This window comes from Python bivittatus, unplaced genomic scaffold (assembly GCF_059951505.1).
Source record: "Python bivittatus isolate LINGU-HERP-01145 unplaced genomic scaffold, Pbiv_v1 ctg000020_np1212, whole genome shotgun sequence".
NCBI lineage: Eukaryota > Metazoa > Chordata > Lepidosauria > Squamata > Pythonidae > Python > Python bivittatus.
Window position 1 is genome coordinate 37194865 of NW_028277030.1, and position 25907 is coordinate 37220771.

Consider the following 25907-nt stretch of genomic DNA (forward strand, 5'->3'; position numbering starts at 1 on the left):
GAGCACCTAGGACTCCACTTAATACTGCCTCTGAAAGATAGGCACTGAACAATTTTTTAGCAAACTTATTCTTTGTAAGTTTTTAAAATTCATTTAGAAACCTGTAGCTTGCAGGGAAAAAAGCAAACTACACTAGATATATTGATACATCGATCAGAAATTTTACATTGGTTATATTTTGAAGAGACAATGCACAAGCTCCATTACAAAAAGTAATATGCATCAGAATAAAATTATTTACCTGGACTTGCTGCTTCTGTGTGTTTAGCATATTTGGATCAATTGACAGTGGTCCAAGTACACTGATCATTAACTCTTTTTCAACCAGCCACTGCTTTAACTGAGCCTCAGCTGCCTGAAACTGGGTCAGGTAATTTGAGGATTCCTCCATTTTTTTCTGTCTATCAGCTGCTACCTGGCTCAGTTCATTCCATTTGGAATCTATGACAAAATAAAAATTGAATTTTAAAATTACCTTTTACAAAATGCTTTTCTTCACAAATGGAGACTGGAGAGCAAACCTCTTAAGCCAGTAGTAATTCATTGGCAGAAAACAGAACCAGAAGAGGAACAAGTGTATCTTGGGAGTGGGTAAATGGATGCTTACAAGCTGTCTGTAATATGTAAGGTCATCCAGCATTTTCCAGAACTTTACTCTTACTACATGGTAGGTTATTCACAAAGTCCCTAGAGTAATGCCAGTTTTAGGAGACCACCCGATCTCATGTTTCATTTCTGTGAAGGCTTTTCCTTCATTTAACCATAACGTTATAACTTACAGTGACAGTTCATAGATATAACAGGAGACAGATAAAACAAAATCTCCCTGCTGCACTAACCACTTTCTCCTGCACTTTGTTTATGCAACCACTCCTTTTGCTGTTCTTTGTCCTAAGGACCCAAGTGATTACTACTAACTTTCCTACTCTTTGTTCACAAGCAAAGTTTTCATGTTAGAAAAAGATTTTTAATTCTTCACTAACAGAATGGAAAGCACAAAAGATTTTGTTGCTAAAATTGAGATGAAAAGACAAAGTCTAGGACTGTTTTACCGAAGATCTCAGAGGGAAGAGCATAAATGATTCTTGCCCATTCTCAAGCTGGCCACTAGCCAGTCTTTGCTGTCTTACAGTATGGCGGAGTTTAGTAGATTACCAAGGGATTCATAAAAGAGATGGGGAAATACCAAGCTAACAGTAAGGGAAAGAAATAGCAGCTTGTTTTATCATCTACCCATGGTATGCAGGCTTTTCACCAAACGGTAGCTAAAATAAACCATGGCACAGTCAGTTTCTGTAGCCTCTGCAGGTTCTGCCTTTTGATGGAAAAGGACTGGGGCTCATGTTGTGATGCTAATGCAGGCAACACCCTGACACATCTTGAGGACACCACTGAGCTTAGCATGAAATCTGAATGAGTAAAGTTTAATACTTTATTCAGAAGAGGAATCTGCATTCTCTGTGTGAATTAGCTCTCTATATCTGTCATGATGCAGCTTTTTGCTTTTGATATTAACAACAGATATTTTTAGAAAATATTAAAAGAGTAAAACCTATTTTTCCTGAACTTAAAACAAAGCCTAATTGTATATGTAATCTCCTTCTATTTACATATTGCTGCAATGTAATTCTTTTTTTTTCAGGCTGATCTACTTATTTGCCTAAGCCCTTTCCTTAATTTCTTTCATGATTTTTACTATTGTTACATATATACAGCTTCCTGTACTGCAGCTTTATATGCAAATGTCCACTACAATCAATGATACACAAATTAACATGCATTTTGAAGTCTAACAATTCCAGGAGAGGTGGGGATGGGAGAATCGTTATGCATATCTTTTTTGTCCAAACATGGTCATATTCTCAATGTCTGGCAAAAATGTTAAGAGGGATGTTTTAAAAAATAGCCAAATGACACAAAACACACTTGTAAGAAAATATATTACAGAACAGAAAAGAGCATGAAGAAATATAAAAAGGCTGTTTCCATACTAACTCTACAGTGCCAATACCTTGGTCTTGATTAAGTTGAAACAGCAACAAAGTGGGCATTTTAGGGCAATAAGAGAATTACAGTATTTTAAGTACTTAAGCTTGAAGCTTATCAGTGCAAACGTGCAATAGGGCTACAATTCTCTCCACAGATTGGTTGCTTAACCTTCATGTACTTTCATGGGACTTTTAAGCCATCTTGAATAAGTTGGAAGAAAGGCAAGGATACCCTTCGAAACGCACTGATCTGTATTCAGGACTGTAATAGAAAACTTCAACCTACCCAAAAGAAAGTAGTGTAACATATAGTTGTATAGATGAGACTGTAGTGTTAGAAATAGTAATATAGAAGTAGGTAGCGAGTGCTGAGTTTAAATACATTAGCATATTAACTTTCAGCCCTATTCAATGCCTACAGGAAGCAAAGGCTAATACCTATTTTCTCTAACATCTGTTTCCATTTTGGCACCTCAGAAGAATCAGGGTTTTTTTCCAACAGCTCTGTGACTCTGTCCTTCAGCTCTTGCACTCTATTCTCATTCTGCTTCAATTCTGTTTCAAACAGCTACAAAAAACAAACAAACAAATATCAAGCAACTATGTAAAGCTTAAAAGTACATAAAATCAAGGTTTTTGGTTCAACGGAGACCAAGATAGTCTCTTAATCCAATTAGACAAATTTAATAGACAGTCAAATTCAGGCTATTAAAGGTGAATCCTGTTTGTATTACAATTGTTATACAATTGCCGTATTTATTTATTGTTATTTATTTTGGGGGATTTGTAAGGCTGCCTAATCACCAAGCAACTTATAACTCCAATATTATTTTTAGCAGATGACCACAATGGGTCTGTGCAAAAATGTATAGCAGAATGGTCTTCTACGTTATTAAGCTGATCTTCTCCATAATTCTCAAAAGATATTCACTTTAAACATTCATTATTCTCCATAGATAGTTTTGAAGACTGAAGTTACCTTATGTTGATCAACTTTTTCTTTAACGGTTTCACTGTCAAGAATAGTTGTTTCCCATTTGGCTGCAACTGTGTCCATCTGCTGTAACCATTCCATCATTGAACTTGTTTCTTCTTGAATGTTTTGCATATTTAAAAGCATCGATTCCAGCTCTGACCTTTTGTCCTTCAGTATTGCTCCCAAATCATCATAACTCTGATTTACAGTTGACATGTTATTTTGAATAGTGGTCAGTTCTGTGAGAGAGTGGTCCCACATGTATTTATTTTAAAAACTAAACTATATATTTCGTCTGCTGAAGTTACAAGTACCATTAAACATTTAAATCACCGCTTATATCAATATACGCCTATCTACATCTAAATACACACTCCCACACACTCCTTTTTGCTTGTTTAGCTGATACTTAAGTATGGATAGATTAAGAATCATAAAGAGAAAATTATTTAGGAAAGAAATATTACCCAAACTGTAATGTATATTCTGCATGAAGTCAAAATTGTACAGGTACCTTGTTTTAGGATTCTGGAACACTGCTAGTTATACTGTTACTACTTTCCTAACATATTTCAGCTTCTGATTTATTAAGAAGATCAAACGATTAATCATGGAATGTAGAAAGAGTATGATTACTGATTCTCTCATGTGGAGACTGATATCATGACATAAAATCCCATTTTATAGAACGACGGACTTCTGTTTAATAGGAGAGCATGCAGTTTTGCATGTATGAGATTTCAGGTTCCATCACTGGCAACTTCAGAGGGTAGTTAGCAAGGTTTTAGAGAACTACACTGGAAGAGACAATGCTGAGGTAGATTTTTCAATGGGCTGACTCGGGATCTATGCAGAAATAAAATAAGGGATAAGTGAAGAGACTCCTGGAATTCTTTGTTTTTCAGTTGACAGGGAAGGTGGGTGAGTGTCCAAATTGGATCGGATCAACCTTGATTCTTCAAATCCAAGAACATCAAAGAGCTTCTATGGTACCCCCCACCCCTACCAATTAAAACAAATCCTGTGAGGGAAACTTTATGTCTTATGTTTGATTCTCTATATGGAAGTAACTTTGCATATGGATTATCTTGATCCATTTCATAGTCAAGAGTTCTTTTTAAAAAAAAGTGACCTGAAAGAGATACCCATCTAGCTATTGTTTAGGTATTTCTTGGATATTTTTTTAAAGCAAGGGACTTTAAATTAATTATGATTAATTTTATGTGGCTTGGAAAATATCTCATTTATCCACCCAGGGTCATATCTGCCTCTTAGATAAAGAAGATTTCTGCAACCTTAAAAAAGTACCCATGCAATTTAAGAATTTCATCCCTGCGACCACCATGTAATACTATATTATTTCTTTGACTAATTTTTCACGTAATGAAATACCCTATGTGTGGTAGACCATCTCATAGTCAAAACATCTGGCCTAATTTCATAACAAAGTTGCACATTCTTTTCAGTTATTTTGTTTAGTCCTAACAAAGGTATTGCCTACCTATATGGAATTGGATTTTATTTTCACGAACCAACATATCCCCCATTGTGGGGAGATGGGCAGGGACAAATCAAATAAATAATAATAATAATAATAATAATAATAATAATAATAATAATTGCTTTTTAATACTCATGGATGACACAAATTTGGAATTCTGATCTTTCCTTGATACTTAAATAACGATAACCACTAAGGAAATTATGGGATTTCAGAAAATCCATTAAGGGTGCAAATTAAGACTACTTTATCTTTCTAACATAAATCTAGCTGAAATACAGTTAGCTGATACTTACCTTTGTTTGTCATAAAACCTTCGTTATCAGTTGCACCTCCATTCAGTACTGTCCCAGTTACATCTAAAAAAAATAAAGGCCAAGGTTCAGAATTCTTAATTATTTAATTAGGTTTTGTCAGTGCTTAAAATTCTTTTTCAACAAATGTAGGGACTAGAATAGATTTAACATGGAAAAATATATGATTACATTATCCATTTTTAAGAAAAGGAAGTTAATTAAAGGTAATACATACTTGATTGGGACTATGTTACCAGGACAGCAGAGTCCTCCATTTTCCTTTACCCCATTTTTATCATAAGGAACAATGTTCAGATATCATGGAGAAAAACTTAATCCCCCTCTCTGCCCTTCCTTGGATACTCTTTAATCTTTAAACAAAATATAAGATCCCATCATAACTGATTCTGATGCTGTGTGTGGTTGTACTTTGCAGCTGTAAAATTTGGTTTTGGAAGTATGCATGTGATTATTTCAATGAACTGCACTCAACTGATTCTCACTTAAGAATTCTCTGTAAGCAAGGAATTCTCACTTAAGAATTTTCTGTAAGCAAGGAATTTTCCTACCAAGAGTTTCCTTGCATTGATATATGTTCTTCTTTTCAGCTAAATGGATTGTTCCCAAGTCATGCTGTCTCAGAATTAATGTCTTCATGTGGCTTTCACTAAGAGATATTTACTAGCAGATGCAGCAGAAGCAGACCCAGGCAATCATGATCAGTAGGCTGGTTTCCATTGGTAGGGAGACAGGTTGTTCTGCTCTCTCACTGTCACTACAATATATAATACAGGGAACTCTTCCATCAACAAAAAATTTACTCAAGTCCTGTCCTTCACATTTAGAATCTAAAGATTTATAAACAATTCAGTACATGATTTATACAACACATTTTCATGTCCCTAATGATTAACTATCTTTTTATTTTCATAACACTAAGCAGTAGATGATTATTATTCCCATTGTACAAATGTAGAAGTGAGACCTATATAATAACTTGCTTAATTTCAGTGCTTGAAAAGGGCTTTGAACACACCTCTCTGATGTCTGACTATAACCAGCAGGATCATGCTAATTTAAACAGCGTCTTAGTTAAAATGGGATCTTTATAGCAACATAATATGATTATTCATAATAAAATCAGTCCCCAGTCGGCACAGCAGATGTGTTCTAGTAAGAAGCAGGAAAGTGGTAGAAACGAGACTCAAAGCTATATGACAATACAGTGGTGGAATGACAATCAAGACTATATTTTTACCTGAGAATAATCCTTAACACAAAGGAACTTACTTCTGAATAGAACTGCATAGGACAGTGTGCTTAAATACAAAGACTCATGTTCAAAACCTTGTATGCGAAACCATCCTGTACATATTATGCAAAAATGTGAGACATATTTGCATCCAATATTTACTGCTTGGAAGAGGATAGCAAACTCCTCTTTGCCCTTTCGGAATACTGTACTTCAGCAAATAATTAAAGTCTACCTTGCACACATATTGCTTGTTCTGGGCCATCTTTTCTATTTTCTGAAATAGTGAATAAGAGCTCTACATAGCCATGTTGAAATGCTGCAATCAAGACTTAACAAGTATAATCCTATAAATGTCCAAAGGAATCCTAAATATTGCTTGAGCTGATTTTAGGACAAATGATATATGACATAAGAGGCAACCCAAACTTTAATTTTAGCACAATCATCACTTTGTTGTGTGATTATAAAATTATTAGATTTCTAAATCACAAAACTGGTTTCAGAAATACTCTCTTTTAGCTGGTCCAAAGCCAACTTAATGATGCATTAAAATATCTATTATTTATGATAGGAATAAGAGCTCTTATTAGTATCTATTGCTTTTCGTTGTAAGCAAGATTGCAAAGATGATTACTTAATGGAGCAGAATTAATTGTACCCTTGGAAAAGGCCAAGTATTCACTTCTTACTACCAGTTGGAAAGTGAGCATTAGTCTAATGGCAGCTGGAAAATAGGGAGACAAAATAAGTCAGTCAAGTAAGTGAGATGTTTTCATAATATAATAACAAGACCTTCCTATATTTCACCCTGTGGACAAAATTATCACTAACACATCAGCCAGGATGCTTCCACTTTTCAAAGTAGATCTAAGACAGAAGTGTGCAACATTCTCAACAGATTTTTGCTATTAAAATATCATTTCTTTTATTGTTGATATGAATCAACACATCCACGTGGTCGCTATTCTAACCTTGTTTGAATGAGACCTTTAAACCTGTTTTATCTGCCAGGCCTTGGACTAGGATGGCTGGTGTTTACAGTGCATTGCTCAGAGTCATTATGGAGTCAGGTGGCCTTACAAATTTGATAGGCAGATAGGCAGGCAAGCAGGCAGACAGGGAGACAGATAGATGGCTACTGCTACCAATGGCTGATTCACACTAGGTTTCTACAGTTCTTTTCCTTTGAGAGTTCCTTCCTTTACAGAAGGCTGCCTTAGGAATTGGATATACCTTTCCAAATGTTGTAATTTAGAAGGATCAGATACAGCTTTTTTCCTTCTCCTCAAGGAAGATTGTGTCCCTACAGTGCACCCACATGCACAATTTTTCAGCTTAAACTCTCCTCTGATAATTCATATAGCCAGTAATATAGTGGCACAAAATGTATGGACTGGAATGCTTTGGATTCAGTTCCCCAAGTTGCTTCAGAGTGAGCAAAAGTTCACATTTAGCACCTGTCTACAACCCTTTAAGGCAGCTGCATCTTTTCTTTGAATCACTTGGCAGTTGCAGAGACAACCACAGACCTCTAAAGTGCTGACTAGCATTAATAGGGATGCATATTGCCGTATTGTTTCCCTGGATAATTCTGGCACTTGGGACTGTGTATTACAGGAGCCTGAGACATTTAATTCATTAATTTACAGTTTGTAACCTGTTCCAATCTGGAGATTCTGATTGACATACAACAGAGTAAACAAACCAAAATGGCATCTTAGATTGCTGAAGTGACCCCAAGATGCACGGTACTAAACAATCAGCTGGGTTTAAAGTAGAAGAATGGGATTATTTTAAGCCCCTTATAGAATATCAAGAAGGAGGAGGGGTTTGCATAAAACTCTGAGGGCACAGAGTTCTAAAACATAAAACGTCAAAACAGAAAAGGCCTACTACCTAATCTATGTTCCCCTAACCCAACCAAGAGAGGAAACTCTCAGCAGGCCTTCTCAAGGTATTCCTGGACAGATTCAATCCTGGCAAGATTGTAACTAATGGGCATTCATCCCTGGGTAAAAATCCCATGAGATCTTGAAACACAGTGTCAGTTGCTACATCACAGAATGAAGACTAGTGAGCCTATCCCAAGATATTTTGTACCCTGAAGGAAAGTAGCACCATCCATGAACAATGACAACTTTTCCCTTATTCAGGCAAGATGTACAGTATCCAAGATTCACCAACTTATTTTAGCAGTTAGGCAGAAAAATCTTATGTCTCCCTAGATTTACAGAATAGTAAATCAGGTAACTAATATCTGCTACATTTAATGTCAGCAAAAATCAGATACCTAAGGTAGCAGCCTGTCTATCTAATGGTAGCACCAATACAGTCCATTTTTAAGCTATCACAGCTGTTCTGATCATTATACAGTGGATGCATTAGCCCAACTATGTGGGATGGCCACCTCTGAGAAGTGCACCCTTGTCTCTCTTTTGAGCACACAGGCATATGGGCACTGTGAGTGCATCACATGATAAAAAAGGCCTGTTGTTGCTGAGCTAGTGGGTAAACTATGTCATAGTCCCCAACAAGATGAAAATGTTTTCCACAATTATGAATGAAGAGATTGTGAAGATAGACCTCTGAGTAGTTTTTTTTTTTTTGCTTTGAGACAACACCCTCCTTTGCCATGACTAGCACCCTTCCTATATCACTAATTGTGGAAGAGAACTCTAGCTTTTCTGCCACCAGCAGAAGCACCCACAGCAAGCCAAGATTGATGCATTATGACATCACAATTTTGTTCTGACATCTACTTGCTTGCATGCATCCTTGCAACTCAAGTACAACAGGACAGACTTTTCACTGAGATATTGCAATGCACTATTCATAATTTGCCCCACTTCCTTCGTTCCATGGACATCATGATTCTGATCTGCTGTTTATTTCTCTACAGGAAGTAAATGAAATTTGGAAGAAAATAACCACACAGCAGCAGCAGCAGGACATGACCACAATACAAAGTAAATCAAAGGGATGTAACAGGTGAGGATGGCCCCAATGGAATCAGAAAATGGACAAAATGCTGCTGTTCTGCCAGGAAATAAAGTTCAAGTGCTTGCAAGAAAGAGAAGGTGATAGGAACAGTATCTTACCTTCCTTGAAACAATACAATAGTAAGCAAGCAACTGGGATGACACCCATAGGAAAAGAGTGGCAATGGACAGGAAGCTGATGAAGGTCATAATCTGCCAATCCTTCAAAACTGTCTACTGATAATTTGCTTCAGTCAGCACCATGTTGTGCCCCGATAAATGGTGACAATGAAAGAACTAGGATTTTGTTTTGGGGAAAATTGTACAATATTCTGAATGTGACCCAGGGGAAAATGTTCCATTAGGCGATATGAATCGATGGAAAGAAATAAAGCAAGAGAGTAAGAAAAAGTTATTGAGCCATTTGGAGACCCAAGAATAACTGAGAATGTGACTGCTTGATGAGCATCTGGTTAGACAAAAGGTCTCTTCTAACCATTAAACCGTTAAATACACGGTTTAAACATAAGTCTATTCATGTGTACCTCTGGAAAAGGAATACACTGAAAAGCATGATTGATATGGTTGTTTTTGGTGAAAGATACAGTACTGTGCAAAAGTTTTAGGCAGGAAAAAATGCTGTAAAGAATGCTTTCAAAAATATATATTGTAATTGTTTATGCTTATAAATTTACAAAATGCAAGTGAACAAACAGAAGAGAAATCCAAATCAAATCAATATTTGGTGTAACCACCTTTGCCTTCAAAACACCATCAATTCTTCTAGGTACACTTGCACACAGTTTTTGAAGGAACTTGGCAGGTAGGTTGTTTCAAACATCTTGGAGAGCTAACCACAGATCTCCTCTGGATGTAGCCTGCCTCAAATCCTTCTGTCTCTTCATGTAATCCCAGAGGGACTCAATGATGTAGATATCAGGGCTCCGTGGGGGCCAAACCATCACTTCCAGGACTCCTTGTTCTTCTTTATGCTGAAGATCGTTCTTAATGACATTGGCTGTATGTTTGGGGTCGTTGTCCTGCTGCAGAATAAATTTGGGGCCAATCACATGCCTCCCCAATGGTATGGCATGATGAATAAATATCTGCCTGTATTTCTCAGCATTGAGGACACCACTGATCCTGACCAAATCTCCAACTCCATTTGCAGAAATGCAGCCCCAAACTTGCAAGGAACCTCCACCATGCTTCACTGTCGCCTGCAGACACTAATTATTGTACTGCTCTCCAGCCCTTTGGTGAACAAACTGCCTCCTGCTACCGCCAAATATGTCAAATTCTGACTCATCAGTCCAGAGCACCTGCTGCCATTTTTCTGCACCCCAGTTCCTATGTTTTCATGTGTAGTTGAGTCGCTTAGCCTTGTTTCCACGTCAAAGGTATGGCTTTTTGGCCACAATTCTTCCATGAAGACCACTTCTGGCCAGACTTCTCCAGACACTAGATGGGTGTACCTGGGTCCCACTGGTTTCCACCAGTTCTGTGCTGATGGCACTGCTGGACATCTTCCAATGTCAAAGAGAAGTAAGCATGATGTGTCTTCCATCTGCTGCATTAAGTTTCCTTGGCTGACCACTGCGTCTACAGTCCGCAGCGTTGCCCGTTTCTTTGTGCTTCTTCAAAAGAGCATGAACAGCATATCTTGAAACCCCAGTCTGCTTTGAAATTTTTGCCTGGGAGAGACCTTGCTGATGCAGTATAACTACCTTGTGTCTTGTTGCTGTGCTCAGTCTTGCCATGGTGTATGACCTGTGACATGAAACTGTCTTCCACAACCTCACCTTAGCAGCAGAGCTTGGCTGTTCCTCAGCCAGTTTTAAGCCTCCTACACAGCTGTTTCTGTTTCAGTTAATGACTGTGTTTCAACCTATATATGAAATTGATGATCATTAGCACCTGCTTGGTATAATGGTTAATCACACACCTGACTCTAATCCTACAAGATTCCTGACTTTGTGCAAGTGTACAAAGTGTGCAAGTATAAGAACTGATGCTGGTTTGATTTGATTTAGATTTCTCTTGTTTTCTCACTTTGCATTTTGTAAATTGATAAACATAAACAATTACAATATATATTTTTGAAAGCATTCTTACTTTACAGCATTTTTTCACACCTGCCTAAAACTTTTGCACAGTACTGTACATGTGCAGTGATGGGCTCTTGATATGGGACAGACCATTATTTGGTAGGGTCATGAAAAAAAAATGACATGGAGGGAAAGGAAAGATGTAAGAGAAACAAGAGTGAAAGTAAAATGACTGCCAAAACAGAAAGTAGGAGCCCTGAATTAAAAAGTGTCAGAAGATAGAGTACCCTCCCAGAGCCTGAATGGGAAGTGGATGTAAGGAAAGACGATATGGAAGCTTTTCTGGAACAAGTGATCAGAATTACAGCATAAAACATGTCTTCTGGTATGCAGACAATACCATCTTATCAGCTGAGAACCTGAATGGTTTGTAACAAATATTAGGCTGTGTGATGCAACAAGCTGTATGGACGTGAAAATGAATCAGTGGTATATTAAATCATTTTCTTAATCCATTCTGCTCTTTAGCATTCTTAGGTATTAAAAAAGAATTAGACTAATCACTTTAAAACAATTACCAATATGACTGTTCTATGTGTTTTATTAATAATTCTATTGTATATACTTTCAAATATATAAAACATTCAAAATTATGCTTAACCATCCAACATACCTGATTTTACTCCCCATGACTTTGCAGTGGAAGTCACAGCAATAATTAGGTTACACAAAGCATTTCCTCTGCTTTTCATTTTCTTAATATCAGGTGCCTTTGTATTCCATTCATCTTCCAAATCCTAAGGAAGGAACTAACTATTATTTTCAGTAGTAACTACAATTATCATTTTCAGAGAGCATATTTACACTCTAAAGGGTTTAACTTGGCCAGATATGCTTTTCTCATGATACCTTGTTTTATCCATTATCATTCTTGTCCTATCATGTCTCATGTATAATCCATACCCAGAAAACCTTAAAAATATCAGTACTCAAACTTCCCTTGAAGCCCTGCTGTAACTATTAACTGGTACAGGAAATGAATTTTCTACCTGTCTATGTAATATCTGAATATTGCAGCAGGAGAAATTTGGGAGGCAATGACAGCATGAAACTGGAAATTTGGTTTTGAGTGGATGGTACCCAAACTGAAATCTGAACATTTGGTCCAGATACAGAATGAAAAGTGGCTGTGATTTTCCAGGTATAGACTGAAACACAGTTGTTCTAGGCAGAAGTGTGTTTTGGGAAAGTGGGGAATTGAGAGAGGTAAAAACCAAGCATCAGTGATGACTGAATGGAGGGGAAGGGGTGGTGCTGGGAAGTCTGGGAGGTGGCAAACTGATGAAATGTGCCATGCTGGGATACTGGCAGCAGTGGAGGCTGTGGGAAGGCAGGGAAAGGAATGGGCTGGGAAGGTTGGGGCAGTTGCTACACTGGAACTGGTGAGCAGAGGAGGAAGTGGGAGTGGCACACATCACACCTTGTCCTTCTTGCCCCTTAAAGCCCAGTGGAGTTTGTTTTGGCCACAACTCAGAACAATAAAAATGTGCCCTGAGTTTGGTTTCTTCAGAACCAGGCGGATTCAATATGTATCAGCAGAACATCTGGAATGTCATGTGTTTGTTTCAGGTTTGAAATTACACACATTTTCCATTTTATGCATGCTTCTATTATGCATATAATCTTTTGCACATAATGAGTGGCTCTCTCCTTTATAGTGAATAGGAAAATCCTTGCACATGCTACACAGGTCTTTGGAACACACAAACTTCTGGACTGGATTAAATGAGCTATAGTGATACCACACAAATGGTAATGTCCCAGCCCCTTCAGATCAGAGAGCATTGTTTAATTAATGGACATAAAAATCCTTTTCACTGAAGTACTGTCTGTAAAAGCAAACACATTTCACCTTGGTGCTTTGCAAATGTTTCTTTAAGCTATCCGTATTTAAAGAGGGCTGTATATGGGGAATTCTTTCTGTCATTTCATCTATCCATTTCTTCAGAGACTCAACATAACACTTGAATGCATCCATTTGTTGTTGGCAAGAGAATACATCCTTCTCTCTATAGAATTAAAAACAGAAAGAGTGAATAGGGAAGTTATGGCCTCCCTGTCCTCAGAATCAAACAAGTAGCACTTTTCCAAGTTAAACCAAAGGTACAAATTGTATTCAGAGTGCCAATATATACAGGAATAGTTTGATAAAGTTAACAAATATCTAGGACAAAAGAACTCCTTGAGCAAGCCTAGTGTGTCTGTTCACACAGAGAGATTGCCAAAAGGTAGGGACCAGAGGAAGCCTTCTCTTCCAGATGTTAAACAACTGGCAAAGATCACTGGGAGAAGGCAGTTCTGCAGATATCCAGATCCTGAGCCATTAAAGACTTTAAAAATGACTACCAGCACCTTGAATTGCACCTGGAAGAAAACTGGCAACCAGTGCAACTGTCACACCAGAGGTGTTACACAGTCATGTCACATTGCATCAGTAACTGTTGAACTGCTGCATTCTGGACCATTTGCTTCTACATAGTCTTCACAGGCAGCCCTTCCCCGAGTGCACTGCAGTAATCCAAACAGGACATGACCAAGGCATGATCCAGAGAAGACCATAATTGGTACATAAGACAGATCTGAGCAAAGCTCCTCCTAATCACAGCTGCCACTGCTGTTAAAGCAGGAGCTGTGAGTCCAGGAAGACCCCCAGATTATACACCTGTTCTGCATGGGGAAACATGAACTCAACCAGAATCTAAGATGGAACACCTCTGAAATTAGACACCTGAAGATATTCCGCCTTGCTGGGATTAAATCTATACCTGTTCGGTCCCACCCAGAACCTTTGAGCATCCAGGCATCAAGACAGAACCTCAACCATATCTCCAGTTTGACCAGGAGTCAAATATACAACCATCATGCATACTGATGATACCTGATTCTATGTTGGCAGATGACCTCCTCCAGCAGCTTAATATTGATTTAAAGGGAGGCAGAGAAATGTGAACCCCTGAAGCATCCTACAATAGAAGGCTTGAACTTCATATCCCCTATTATAAATAACTAGAACCAACCACTTAGGAAAAAGGGGACCCACTGCAGATCAGTGCCCCACATTCCCAGTCCTTGCATATATGGTACTGAAGGCCATCAAGAGAATCATGCTTCCCCTATCCTGGTCACACCACTGGTCATCCACAAGACAATCAACATGGATTTGGTTCCTCAAATGAGTTTGAACCTGGCCAGAAAAGTTCCAGATAACCTGTTTCCTCTAGAGCACTCTGCAACTGGAAACCCACCACTTTCTCAACAACCTTCTCCAGAAGGCTGGAGACCAGCCAATAACTATCCAAACTTTCTGGGTTGAGCACTGCCTTCTTGAAGAGAGGGCACACTACAGCTTCCTTTAAGGTGAACAGTACCATTCTTTCTCCAATTGCCTGAACCCAGCCTCCTGTCACTTCCCTGAGGCTTTCACCAATCAGGAAGGGCAGGGAACCAAATTACAGGGGACAGAAGTTATAGAGTTATATCCACTTTCTCAAGACCAAAGGCTCAAACTCATGCTTAAGAGTAGCCTCAGCCCCCTGTCCAGCTAGTATCCAACAGAGCAAATCCAATATGTTATTGTATTTGTATTTGTAAAAGTACCAGTCAATATTAAATACAATTCCATCTTTCATTTATGGAACATGTCATTCATTATATTGTAAGTTATTGTTAAAAAAAAGGGGGGCTCTCTAATAAAGTTATGATAACTTGTAGATCTATTAATCATTCATCAACAAAAAAATCAGTAATTTTTGACAGTCTTGATGTTGTAAAGTAATCATTATCAACTTCCATCTCCATTCTAAAATTCAGTGACTATACTCACTTTTCCCGTATCGTCTCTTCCATTTCCCTGAATTTCTTTGACAAGGCATTTACTTTTTCTAACACTAATGACTTGTCTCCTGGAAGAGCATGAGGAGAAAGTTCTTCAATGAGGTGTTGCAAAACTTCAAGATCTTTTTTCTGCTCCATCAATTCTGTGTTGGTTTCCTACCAAATGAAGAAAGTAATTGCTTTATACCTGACTGCATAACCCTAACATTCAACATTTAGTCCTTGAACTTATCAGCTTCCCTTATCATTGTAGAGTGGTTACATTCACAATTGTGCTGCTCAGTAAAGGCCAGGACAGCACTTCACAGCATGAAAAATATACTATACCTGCACCCAGAGGGACAGTTCAGCAACATCCTTTCCTGGAATATCAGCCTCACTGAGGGCTTGAGCTTTCTTGTTGAAGAATGACTGAAGTTTATCAAACAGACATTCAAACAATTCCACTTTGGTCTTCAACTTTTCCAAGTCTTCCAGTTTTTTCTTATGTTTATTACTAGCTTCGCAAAACCGCTGGGAAAGCTCATTCATTTTAGCTTCTAAAGAAGATGCAGTTGAGGGATCTGCGGTTTCCATGAATTTATTCATTTTTTCTTTCATGGCATTTAGGCTGCTCTGACGGCCTATGATGTCTTGTTCCAGTGCCTGAAATAAAATTGTTTCAGAAAATTTCCAGGACAATGTAATCATATCTATTATGCATGAAGTGTGATTGCCAGCTGAGGTGAGTAACTGATTTCTAAAGTCAGCTACTTCAGCAGTTAACCACACACTTAGGTGTGAAAAAGACAGTGATTACTTAAGAAAGCTGACAAAGTAGATGACTGCTTTTGTTCACCCACTGATATCCCCCATATGGCGACTGTGTTGATGTATTCAGACTAAACTGATTTGCATGGAGACTGAGAAAGTCAACATCTGACTTTACGACAGTGTGTCAGCTTATCAGAATATTAGCAGAACAAATATGTACTATGAGCTCTAAAGAAAGTAATTGGGTGGGTTCACATAACAACTAAATTATAGTTTATCTGAATAATGGCTTGTTTAATAAACCACACTGTCCTAATTCACACACAATGCTAAACAATAAACCATGACTAATCATCTGCAATTACTGGATTCACAAATCACATGAAGCCAAAATCAAACAAACTACACTATGGCTTAGTACTGGCCACTGTTTTGAAGCACAACCAATTATACTTCTTTGATTATTTCCATGCTCTTCAAATATGTAATTCCCTTCTTTTGGAATTACATTCCTCCTATTAGGAGGAAGACTTGGCTCAATTAAAATTCTACTTACCATATTTTTGCTAATGAGATCTTCAATAGCAGCAGAATTCAAAGGCACTTGGCCTTGCACCTCAAGATTCTTCTCAACAACATTCATCCAATCAAGCATTTCATCTAATCCATCCTGAACGCTTAATGAACGAGTCAAAGTAATTTGGAGTTTTTCATTATGATTGTTCACTGCTTTAGATAACTGGTTATACTTATCTACAATAGTGTCTGAAAAGAAAAAGGAAGTCTGTTGGATTGGGGCAGTAGATAAATCTAATAAATAAATACATGCATATACAGCTCATGGTGATGAATCTTATGATAGAAGGGATTATCTTCTAATAGAATTACACAGAAGTCTGTCTTCTGTAAAATTCTATTAAACGATCCAGAACTTATTTCTAAAAGGAACTTCCCCAACAGGAATGTGATTTCTAAACGTCCCTTATAATACTGAACAAAATCAGTCTGTAGAAGTCTTCAAGAAGAAATTTATATATGTACTCTGTTTACTGCAGCCAGAATACAAGCCTAAAATTGAAGTGGCTTATCATGTAGGTTTCCATTTCCATGCCATAGAAAGTCCTAGCCTGGATGTTGTAATATTTTTGAAGTCTACAGTACAGGATCATATCCTGCATTTATCTTCACAATCAGGATGTATTGTTTTTTATGTGTGTTATGTGTTTTATGTGTTCTATGGTTTTTTATATTTTTAAAGCTGCACTGGGGTAGCATTTAATTTCGTTGTACAGGAAGTACAATGACAATAAAGATTTCTATTCTATTCTATTCTATTCTATTCTATTCTATTCTATTCTATTCTATTCTATTCTATTCTATTCTATTCTATTCTATTCTATTCTAAGAGTGTCAGATTTTTTTCAGATTTATCTCCACAAATGGTTCAGAAGCATAAGATATTCAGCTAAGTTCATTTGCCACTTAAAGAAAAAGGAATTAAACTTTTTCTTTTTCCAACTTTTTGTTTTTTATTTTGGATTGTGGTATGAAATAGGTTTCTGATCTAGACGCTACAGAGAACATTATTTATTTATTTTGAAACATCTGAAGCAAAGAAGTAGATCTTCTATAATAATTAATTGTTCCCATACTTCTCAAAGGGAAATGGAGATATTTCCTGTACTATATTTCAGTGCCTCTCACCCAAGTTGTGTGTGTATGTGGTTTAAGTTTTTGCTTTGCATTTTTGTCCTTGAGTCTTTTAAAGCCTTTTCAAAAGTTTATTTTTCTTGTTTATTTGTAATATTCCACATTTTTCTTTTTAAAATATTTGTCTCAGTTAAATGAAAGTTCTTTTTTCTCTTATTTCTTCACCTATGACAATAACTGGCTTTCCTATATTCATTTTCTTTATTTATGTCTATGTAGTTTTTAACCTGAAGTAATGGCAATTGGAAATTGGTAACATACAAAAGATGATGGTTCTTTCAAAATCATGCAATGGATTCCTAATACAAAATCTGGGTGAAGTTTCATGTTAGTCAACTTTGACAATAAAATTTCCAGGGGTTTGAGAACATGTGATTTATTCTATACCTGATGTATGACTAGAGATGAAGCACCTGAGATTTGTGGACAAAGCTGGTAGGTCCACCTTGTTAAAAGGGCCATATAAATTAAACCAGTACCTGAAAGTAGCAATCCTAAAAGAGTGCTAAGGTGAAAAGATTAAATTTTTTAAAAAGAGGATTTCACCAAATGTTTTTTTAACTTTCATAAATACCATTTCTGTAAGTCTCTCTAAACTACCTTACATTCTAACAATAAAGATTGCTAAATAAAAATAGGTTTTTATGAATTTCATCGCCCAATATGCAATATTTGGTTTTCTATGAAACCACAGATCTATCTTTTGCACATTTTTATGCAGCATAACTAACCCTAAGCATGGATAATAAAATGACAGATGTAAAAAGATTAGATGGCTAAATACACTATCAGAAAGTTATCATGATTAAGCATTACAAGGCAAAAGTAAAAGAATAGCAATGTATGTTAACTAGAAACTGCTCAACATTAAACAGATAGAGTTCACATACTCCAAGATTGAAATCAGGGAATTTAAGGCTTAAGTTAGCATGTCTTGTTTTCTCTTGTATCTGTAGGTGTTTATACATGTTCCAGTAATCCATACGGTTTGCTTGTTAGACCAGACCAAATATAATTTTAAAAAAAACTCAAAAACTTAAGGTATCATCTTCTCTAGACTCTAGGGTTTTAAATTATTGAAGCAACAGGATCAGCCCTAAATCCAAATTTAGTTAAATCAGGTATTACCCATGCATTTCTTGGTAACAGTGTCTCTGTATCAAATATACTTATTTTAAATTAAGGTATGTCACTGAAATTCAAAATTACCTGATTTAGATTCAGGTATGTCCAGCTTATAATGATTGAATGCACTATGACTCAAATATCATTTCTCCAATTCTTTTTTGGCTTGAAGTATGAAATAAAATTCTGCATATGCCTGGCTAGTTTTCAGGCTGATTAGGCATGTACAGAAGCTCCTTAACTTTAACCTGTTGCTTCACTGGAACTCTGAAAGGAGTTTTTTTATTTGGTAAACAGCTTCTATCTTGCTAAATTCTCTAATTTTTGTCTTGCAGATATTTCACATTATGTTTAAAAGATATGATTTATATTATGTAGCCAAGGATACATTTTGATGTAGAGCAGAGGTTCTTTCATAATGATGTGGAATAGATGTGGAAGGTCATTGTGACCTTCATGTAAGTTTCTCTTGTACATTCTCTGTCTCAATCCAGGCTCCAGCACTCCATTTGCACTTTAAACTGGTTAGCACATACACACACAAAGTCATTAGCTTCAATCAGCATTTAAACAATGATCCGCTACAAACAGATGCGGTTTAAAATTATTAGTGTACAATTCAGCCAAATTTAAGCACTATTAAGTCCCATGACTTTTTATTAAACATTGACTCTCCCTCACTCTACGTGTTTAAATAAATGCTGGAGAACTATTCACTATCTGTGGATTTTATGCATCAAATGTGAGGACCTGGATCACGAATTTGGCTCAGGACTAAAGAACAAAGGTAGAAATACATGAGTCAAGGAAGGAAAAAAAGTGGGAGTCACAGATTCAACCACAGCAGATATCTCCAGATGTGAGCAATGGAAGAAGAAAACCGAAGAGACTGTGACTCATCTTACCCAGTGTATGCTGGATTTCATCTTTGTCTGGCAATAATTCTCCCCTGGTGTCAAAAAGCACTTCAGCTGCTTTTTTCAGTTTCTCTACTGCAACCTGGTGACTAGACACTCGTCCCTGAAGCACCTATAAAATTGTACCATTTTTTAAAATATGTATTAGTTGCTTTTTAAAAGAATTTAAAATAGCAGTAAGATTTACTGGGATATGTAAGAGTTAGTAACAATCATACAGGTGACTATTTACAACTTGTTCTGCTTCTTACCTTCCAGCAGCACCTGGGTTAGTCATTCTGGATGTCAAGTTCAACACAACATGGGACCGATGCAGCACAAGAAATGAATGTGTTCTAATTTTGATTTGAGCAAGCACAGTATAGCAAGCCCTCTTGATGCTGATTATACTCCTGCTCTATTCCATGAGAATAGAAGAGGAACCTCCTAGCACATTCTGCCCTCTGTGACATATTTATTTCTTTCCCCACTTTGTTGCACCTTCACCTTTGGCTTTTGATATTCAAACTGTGAAACAGGAGCTGAATATCTGTGATGCAATTTTTCAGTTCAATAATAAGCATGTTTTGCAATAATAGACAACTAGAGTGACAAGCATTTCACCAACATAAACCTTCATGATCAACCAGCACACGCTTTATGCTTCATGTTAATACCATGTTAACACAGTGTTCTTCAGTGAGAAAAAATATATATTCTTTTAAAAATACAGTCTACTATGAGAGATGTCACCTGGAACATGAAGGAGACAGGGTGTAGCAGAAGAGCTCAATTGTTCATCTTTCTCTGAACTGTTTGCCTTATGTCACATGCATAGAAGACTTATCTAGATCTTGGAGGATTTGGATAAAGGATTTGGTCGTATCTGAAATACTTGGCCAGAAGTTTCAAAACAGGATGGAATTAATTAAATTAATAATTTGCATAAGCTTTTGCATTTTTTATTTGGAAGTACATCTCACTTGCCTAGTATATCTTTGCAGAAATGAATGAAAAAAAATCCTTTCTATACTAGCAATCTGGTCCTATGTAAATAAATAATCAGTAAATTTAATTTATTTAAAATTAATTAAGAAATAAATTGTGCTGATTTCATTGCATCATATATTCAGAATTATGGGACTGCAGCCTAAAGAAAGAAAATCAGAAGACTGATGTGGACACCCCAAACTACCTAGTTTGGGATTATGATTATGATTTTGCAATTTGCAGTTCTAGTAATATACTGACTTTGTTGTATTAAGATTTATTTATTTATTTTTCATTACTGCAACAATAATTGCTATTGTCATGAGGATTTGAGGCAGGTGTTGCTTTGCTTTTTAAGGAAAGCCTTAGAGAATACTAGAAACGAATCTAGGACCTTGGGGACTGAACAATATTTTGAACACTTAATCCCTGTAAAAGGATTATCCTACTCATGAAGCCAAGGTCACTGTCTTGCAGGATTACTAAGTATTTGTATCAGCTGCAAAAAGCAGCTTTGGCTTAAACGACAGACTTTTTAAAGTATGTATGTATGTATGTATGTATGTATGTATGTATGTATGTATGTATGTATGTATGTATTTAATCAATTTGTATGGCTGCCCATCTTGCAAGTGTGACTGTGGGAGGCTAAGGACACATTAAAAACAGTACAAAAACAACAGTAGGAACATAAAAACTGTAGTGCTTGCTGAGATCAAACCCAATGAACATTCAATAGCAACAGTAACATTTCCCAGTCCATCTAACCTCCTGACCTCCATGCCCTGGAGCACATGCAGGTCTTCAGCACTTTCCCAAAGTCCAGCAGTCAGGGCCAATCTAAATACAGGTGGTCTTCATTTAACAACCACTTGTTCAGTGACCATTTGAATATACGACAGCACTGAACAAGTGGTATTTACAACAGGAATGGAATGAAATAGCTTCCTACAAGCAAAGTCAATGGGGAAGTCAGTAGGAGTTTGCAGATGGAGACATTAAGATTGATAATAAATGACATAAGGTCATTAAGATTGCTTAATGACCCGTGGTAATTTGCTTAATGATGGCAACAGGAAGTGCCAGAATTTCCATCACTAAACGGCACAGTCACGTGACATAATGCTTTACGATTGCGTCGCTCAGCAATGGAAATTCTGGTCCCAATTACCGTTGTTAAGTGAGGACTGCCTGTAAAGGATGGTCTTTATGTTCATTGCCTCTTCTACGAAACTTAACCCAAATTTATTTTTATTACATTGGGAACTTTTGAACTCATGCTGCTGTTCTCTTTTTCTTGCATCTTGTATTTTTTCAAAGAACACACCATATACATATGTATGGAGTTTGAAGAAACTTTCAAATTTAGTATTCATTGTTCTATATAGTATTAATTTGCATGGATGGAACTATGTATTTTTTACTTTCTTTTACTTTCTTTAATCCAGATTTTACTGAATCCCCAAAGACCACATAAAATTGAGCATTTGCTTTTAGATCAAGACGGACATTTCTGATAAGCCCAAAGACCTGATAGGCGGCAGGGGTGTGGCTGCTTTCAAAAAGATTCAGAAGTCACTCTTTGGACCTTTGTTTGTTTGTATGCCGCCCATCTCCCCCAATGGGTGACTCTTGGCCTTGTACCTTTCTGGTATTCAGTAAAGCATCTCAACATTTTTCAAGCTTCTAGACAAGCATGAAGTAAAAGTGTTGCTGATTTAAAAGTCATGTTAACTTGAAAGAGTAGGGTTTTTTTTCAAAGCCTACACAACCTTGATCAGCAACATTTTAACTCAAGCATTTTGTGCACACTTTCCCTAATAGCCCTTTTTCTACACATTTTCTCTAATATATATACATTTTTGAAAAAGCTGAAATATTGAAAGATACTTGTATTTCAGGTTATCATATAATTTCAGGAAATTTGCACTGGACAAATTACATTAAAATACAAACTCCTTTCCTCTCTTTACCCTATAATCTGCCGTTGCCTTTAATGCCTTTAACCTAGTATAAGATTTACCTTGGTTTCTTCTAGCTGCCTTTGAAGATTTTTTGGATCCCCAGCAATTGTCTCAGACAGTTGCTTATTCACAGCTTCTTCACAGTCCTGGAGTCCGGACAGAAGCCCAGATGAAGCATCTTTGTAATTCTGATATTTATCTACCAGATCTTTGAGATTATTTCCAAAGATACTGCACTGGAAGGATGCAGAACAGAAAACGGTGTTTAAGAGCAGAAATGCATTTTTACATTTGCAGTTATTTCTAATAGGAAATTCCTATGGGTGGCCCTTGCAGTTTGCCATAGGTGTTCATTTCATACTCCAGAACTGATTTTGACTGAAACTGTTCCATCAGTGGAAAAAACTTTATTGCACTTAATTTCCGTATATTGTCTTTTCACACTTCTGTTGTAATAAATCAACAGGGAAACTTCCCAAACACACAGACATAAATACACAATGGTGAGATAGATGTGAAAAAACTAGGAGATCAAGTCAAGAAAATACTTGTGGCTGTTCCACCAGAGAATGCAAAAAAAGAAAAAAAAGATGGTAAAAAATTTGTTTAAGTATGTAATCTTGTTGCAATCAGCTTAGTAGGAAATTGGTTTTGAAAATACTAGCATACACCATTTTCTTTAAACGAAGACAGGTCACAGCTTAAGGGAAGTGTGGCATTTTCTCATCATTCTTTCATTTTTTCTCTCCTGATGCCTGAGCTATTCTTTTAGTAATATACTTAGCTCCACCTAGTGGATAAATGCCAAACTATATAAATGGTAGGAGATTGACTATAAAACTTATAGATGTAACAAATTAACACTGATCCTTGTATGCACTGGAAGAATCTAAGTTTTAGAAGTATGTGCTTAATAAATGCACCCTCTTAACACAGAATTGCTTAGCCTCAAAGCTGCTTAGCAATCTTCCTGGCGTCCATTCCCTTTACTTCACAAAAGTTGGGTATTAGCAGAAGTTTCTCCAAGAAAGAACATACTGGATGGACTGATTCAGGTAGGTGAAGGCCAAGCCATGTAGGACTTCATAGGTTAAAACCTGCTCTTTGAATTGAACCCAGAAACCTACTGGCAAACAATCAGGGCCCAAAGCACAGGCTTAATGTACTTTTGGTGGGGAATATGTACATAAATCTGCATGAATACTATCCTGATAAGATCTTCAGCCTCATTTTCAAAAATGCCACTGGGTCTTTGCTGGTTATATTCAGGAGTGGTCCCAACTGAATCACTGCATTCACTGCAGCTAGTCACTTTCGCTCACCCCAATCTGACTTGTAGGGAGGCCCCAGATACACTACCTGGAAGTCTCTGAGGAAAGGAGAGATACAATGCAGTAAATAATAAATATAAAATCCACACGCACATGCAATTCTATTTACCTTAGAGTAGAGAGTTTTGAAGCGACCAGTTGCTCTATCCAGCTTATTCTGTACTTCTATGTAAGTTGATGAAGTATCCATGCCTTCTTTCTCATATCTGACACCTTCTATTTTGTTGCAGGATGTAGCAGCATCCAATACTCTCTGTCCAGCAATGGTGATGAACCGCAAATCCCCTTTGTGAGAAATGACATCTTCGGAAAAACTCTTCTGCCTTTGCAGTTTGATGACAATGCCGCCAAAGTCAGAGGCTCCAATCTCCAGGTTCTCAAGTTCTTGCTCTGCCTGTTGCAGCCAAGTTTCAAACTCACCGTAATCTGCATCAAACTTCTCAAGCTCCTCCTGTAGTGAGCGTGTTAATTTCAGTTTCTGTTCTGATTCAGCTAATACGGTCTCATATTGCACCTTCAGCTCCTTCAAGTTCCTTTGAATTTTTTCTTTTTCCTCTGCTGAAAGATAATGTCCTTGCTTCTCAAGCAGAGCCTGGGCTGACTGTGTTGCTACAATGACAGCTTGTTGCTGTGAAATAATTTTTTCATGTTGTGCCTGGGGAGTAACCCAGAGTGCACAGAATTAGATTTCTGCTCTACAATAGGATACCATTTTTAGCAGTTCTTTGTTCAAAAAATGCTGAAAATTACTTAGAATCAACAACTTATTCTTTACTATATGCTACCAATGTACCAATCTCATTTAATCTTCTATTCCCAAAGGCAAAGTAACCACATGCAAGCATTTCAAAGTTTATGCAAAAGTTTCTGGTTGAGTTCATGTCAAAATATGTATCATATACATTTCATCATATATGCAATCTTGTGCATACATGGAAGTACTCCTCATACTGAGGCCCATGAGGAAATTCTCCTGCTGAGTGTAGGGCTATTTATGTTTCTATGTACGTAACCTGCTCTCAGATTATGTTGGCGGGAAGTGTCACAAAGGTTTGCTGTTTTCACTTTCCTCTAAATCTCTCTGAGCACCTTCAACTCCAAGGTAGAAATGGAAATACCTTCAACTTCAAGGTAGAAATTAAAACAACCTTTAGTTCCATTCTTTAACACTGTGATATAATTGCAAATGAAAACTCCCTGAAGCATACAGTGCACCAAGGAAAAAGGCAGAACCTCCCAGTAATAGTTCCAGAGATCTAGGGGCTAAGAATGGTCCCAGCAATGCCCTTTGATTTCACTAGGCCTTGCTCTACATACTCTGTCTATTTTTAGCACAGTCCAGAGTGCGTGCTCCACCCATACCTTTTTTTTTCCTCCCAGGACAAGAATGAAATGGTTGGAACTACTAATAGATGTATAGATTACCTTAGCTTTCTGATATTGCATGTTGAGATTATCTTCTGACAGTATATGTTGTCCATCTACATGAGTTTCATTCTGTTGGATTTCTAGCAAGTTGCCATTTACTTCATCTTCCCCTCCAATCAAATCCTCTCCATCTCCTTCATGGAAACGTGTGCCATTCTGTTTGACTGTTGGCTTGCATTTTGTATCTCTATGTTCAGCATCCTTGTCTACATTTGACAACCAATCTAGAAGATTTTCTATTATATTTTTGCTCTCTTCTAGTTGTTGTCTAGCTGCAACCTGAATAATTGAAGTTCAAACCATAGATAGCTTGGTCATAAATATTCACAGGTAGAGATACATAATACCCCCAATATATTACAGTAATTCAAATTCAGGTTGAAAGCGAAAGAACTTTCTGGCTATCAAAACAGTAATTCTAAAACAAATTGTAGAAACAAAGATATTCCTTGATTTAAAAAAAAATCCTCTGTGCATTTAATTTATGCTTACTTTCATGCTTCAAAATATCCTCAGGCTATTTGGATACCAACAGCAAAGTGGATGGACTCAGTTATTGCAGAGTTGGACACGCTGTTGGAACAACTCAAGAACCAGGTTGGGGATAGATCCTCCTGGAGAAAATCTAACTATGTGGTCATTAATACCAACTTGATGGCATGTAATCAATATACTTGGGCAATATATAAGTTCTTCCCCAAATCTCTCCTTGTGCATGTATGAGTGCTCCTGTGCCAGCCAATTCACTCTCAAACTATCCCCTCCTTTTATCTC

At 37.0% G+C, this 25907-nt stretch overlaps 1 protein-coding gene across 22 annotated transcripts in view; it reads right to left on the reverse strand.

The window, feature by feature from the left end:
- The window catches only part of DST (dystonin), a 342419-nt gene that overhangs the window by 102616 nt on the left and 213896 nt on the right, over nucleotides 1-25907 (reverse strand). For all 22 annotated transcript variants that reach the window (XM_025177748.2, XM_088137258.1, XM_088137206.1 and 19 more), the window contains 13 exons: nucleotides 25131-25412; nucleotides 23815-24360; nucleotides 22434-22610; nucleotides 19430-19553; nucleotides 16246-16454; nucleotides 15264-15581; nucleotides 14926-15092; nucleotides 12955-13111; nucleotides 11716-11839; nucleotides 4762-4824; nucleotides 2968-3203; nucleotides 2427-2556; nucleotides 242-441 (listed from right to left, as the gene is read on the reverse strand). In XM_025177748.2, the coding sequence (XP_025033516.2) occupies nucleotides 242-441; nucleotides 2427-2556; nucleotides 2968-3203; nucleotides 4762-4824; nucleotides 11716-11839; nucleotides 12955-13111; nucleotides 14926-15092; nucleotides 15264-15581; nucleotides 16246-16454; nucleotides 19430-19553; nucleotides 22434-22610; nucleotides 23815-24360; nucleotides 25131-25412 (2733 nt within the window). The remainder of the gene's footprint in view (nucleotides 1-241; nucleotides 442-2426; nucleotides 2557-2967; nucleotides 3204-4761; nucleotides 4825-11715; nucleotides 11840-12954; nucleotides 13112-14925; nucleotides 15093-15263; nucleotides 15582-16245; nucleotides 16455-19429; nucleotides 19554-22433; nucleotides 22611-23814; nucleotides 24361-25130; nucleotides 25413-25907) is intronic.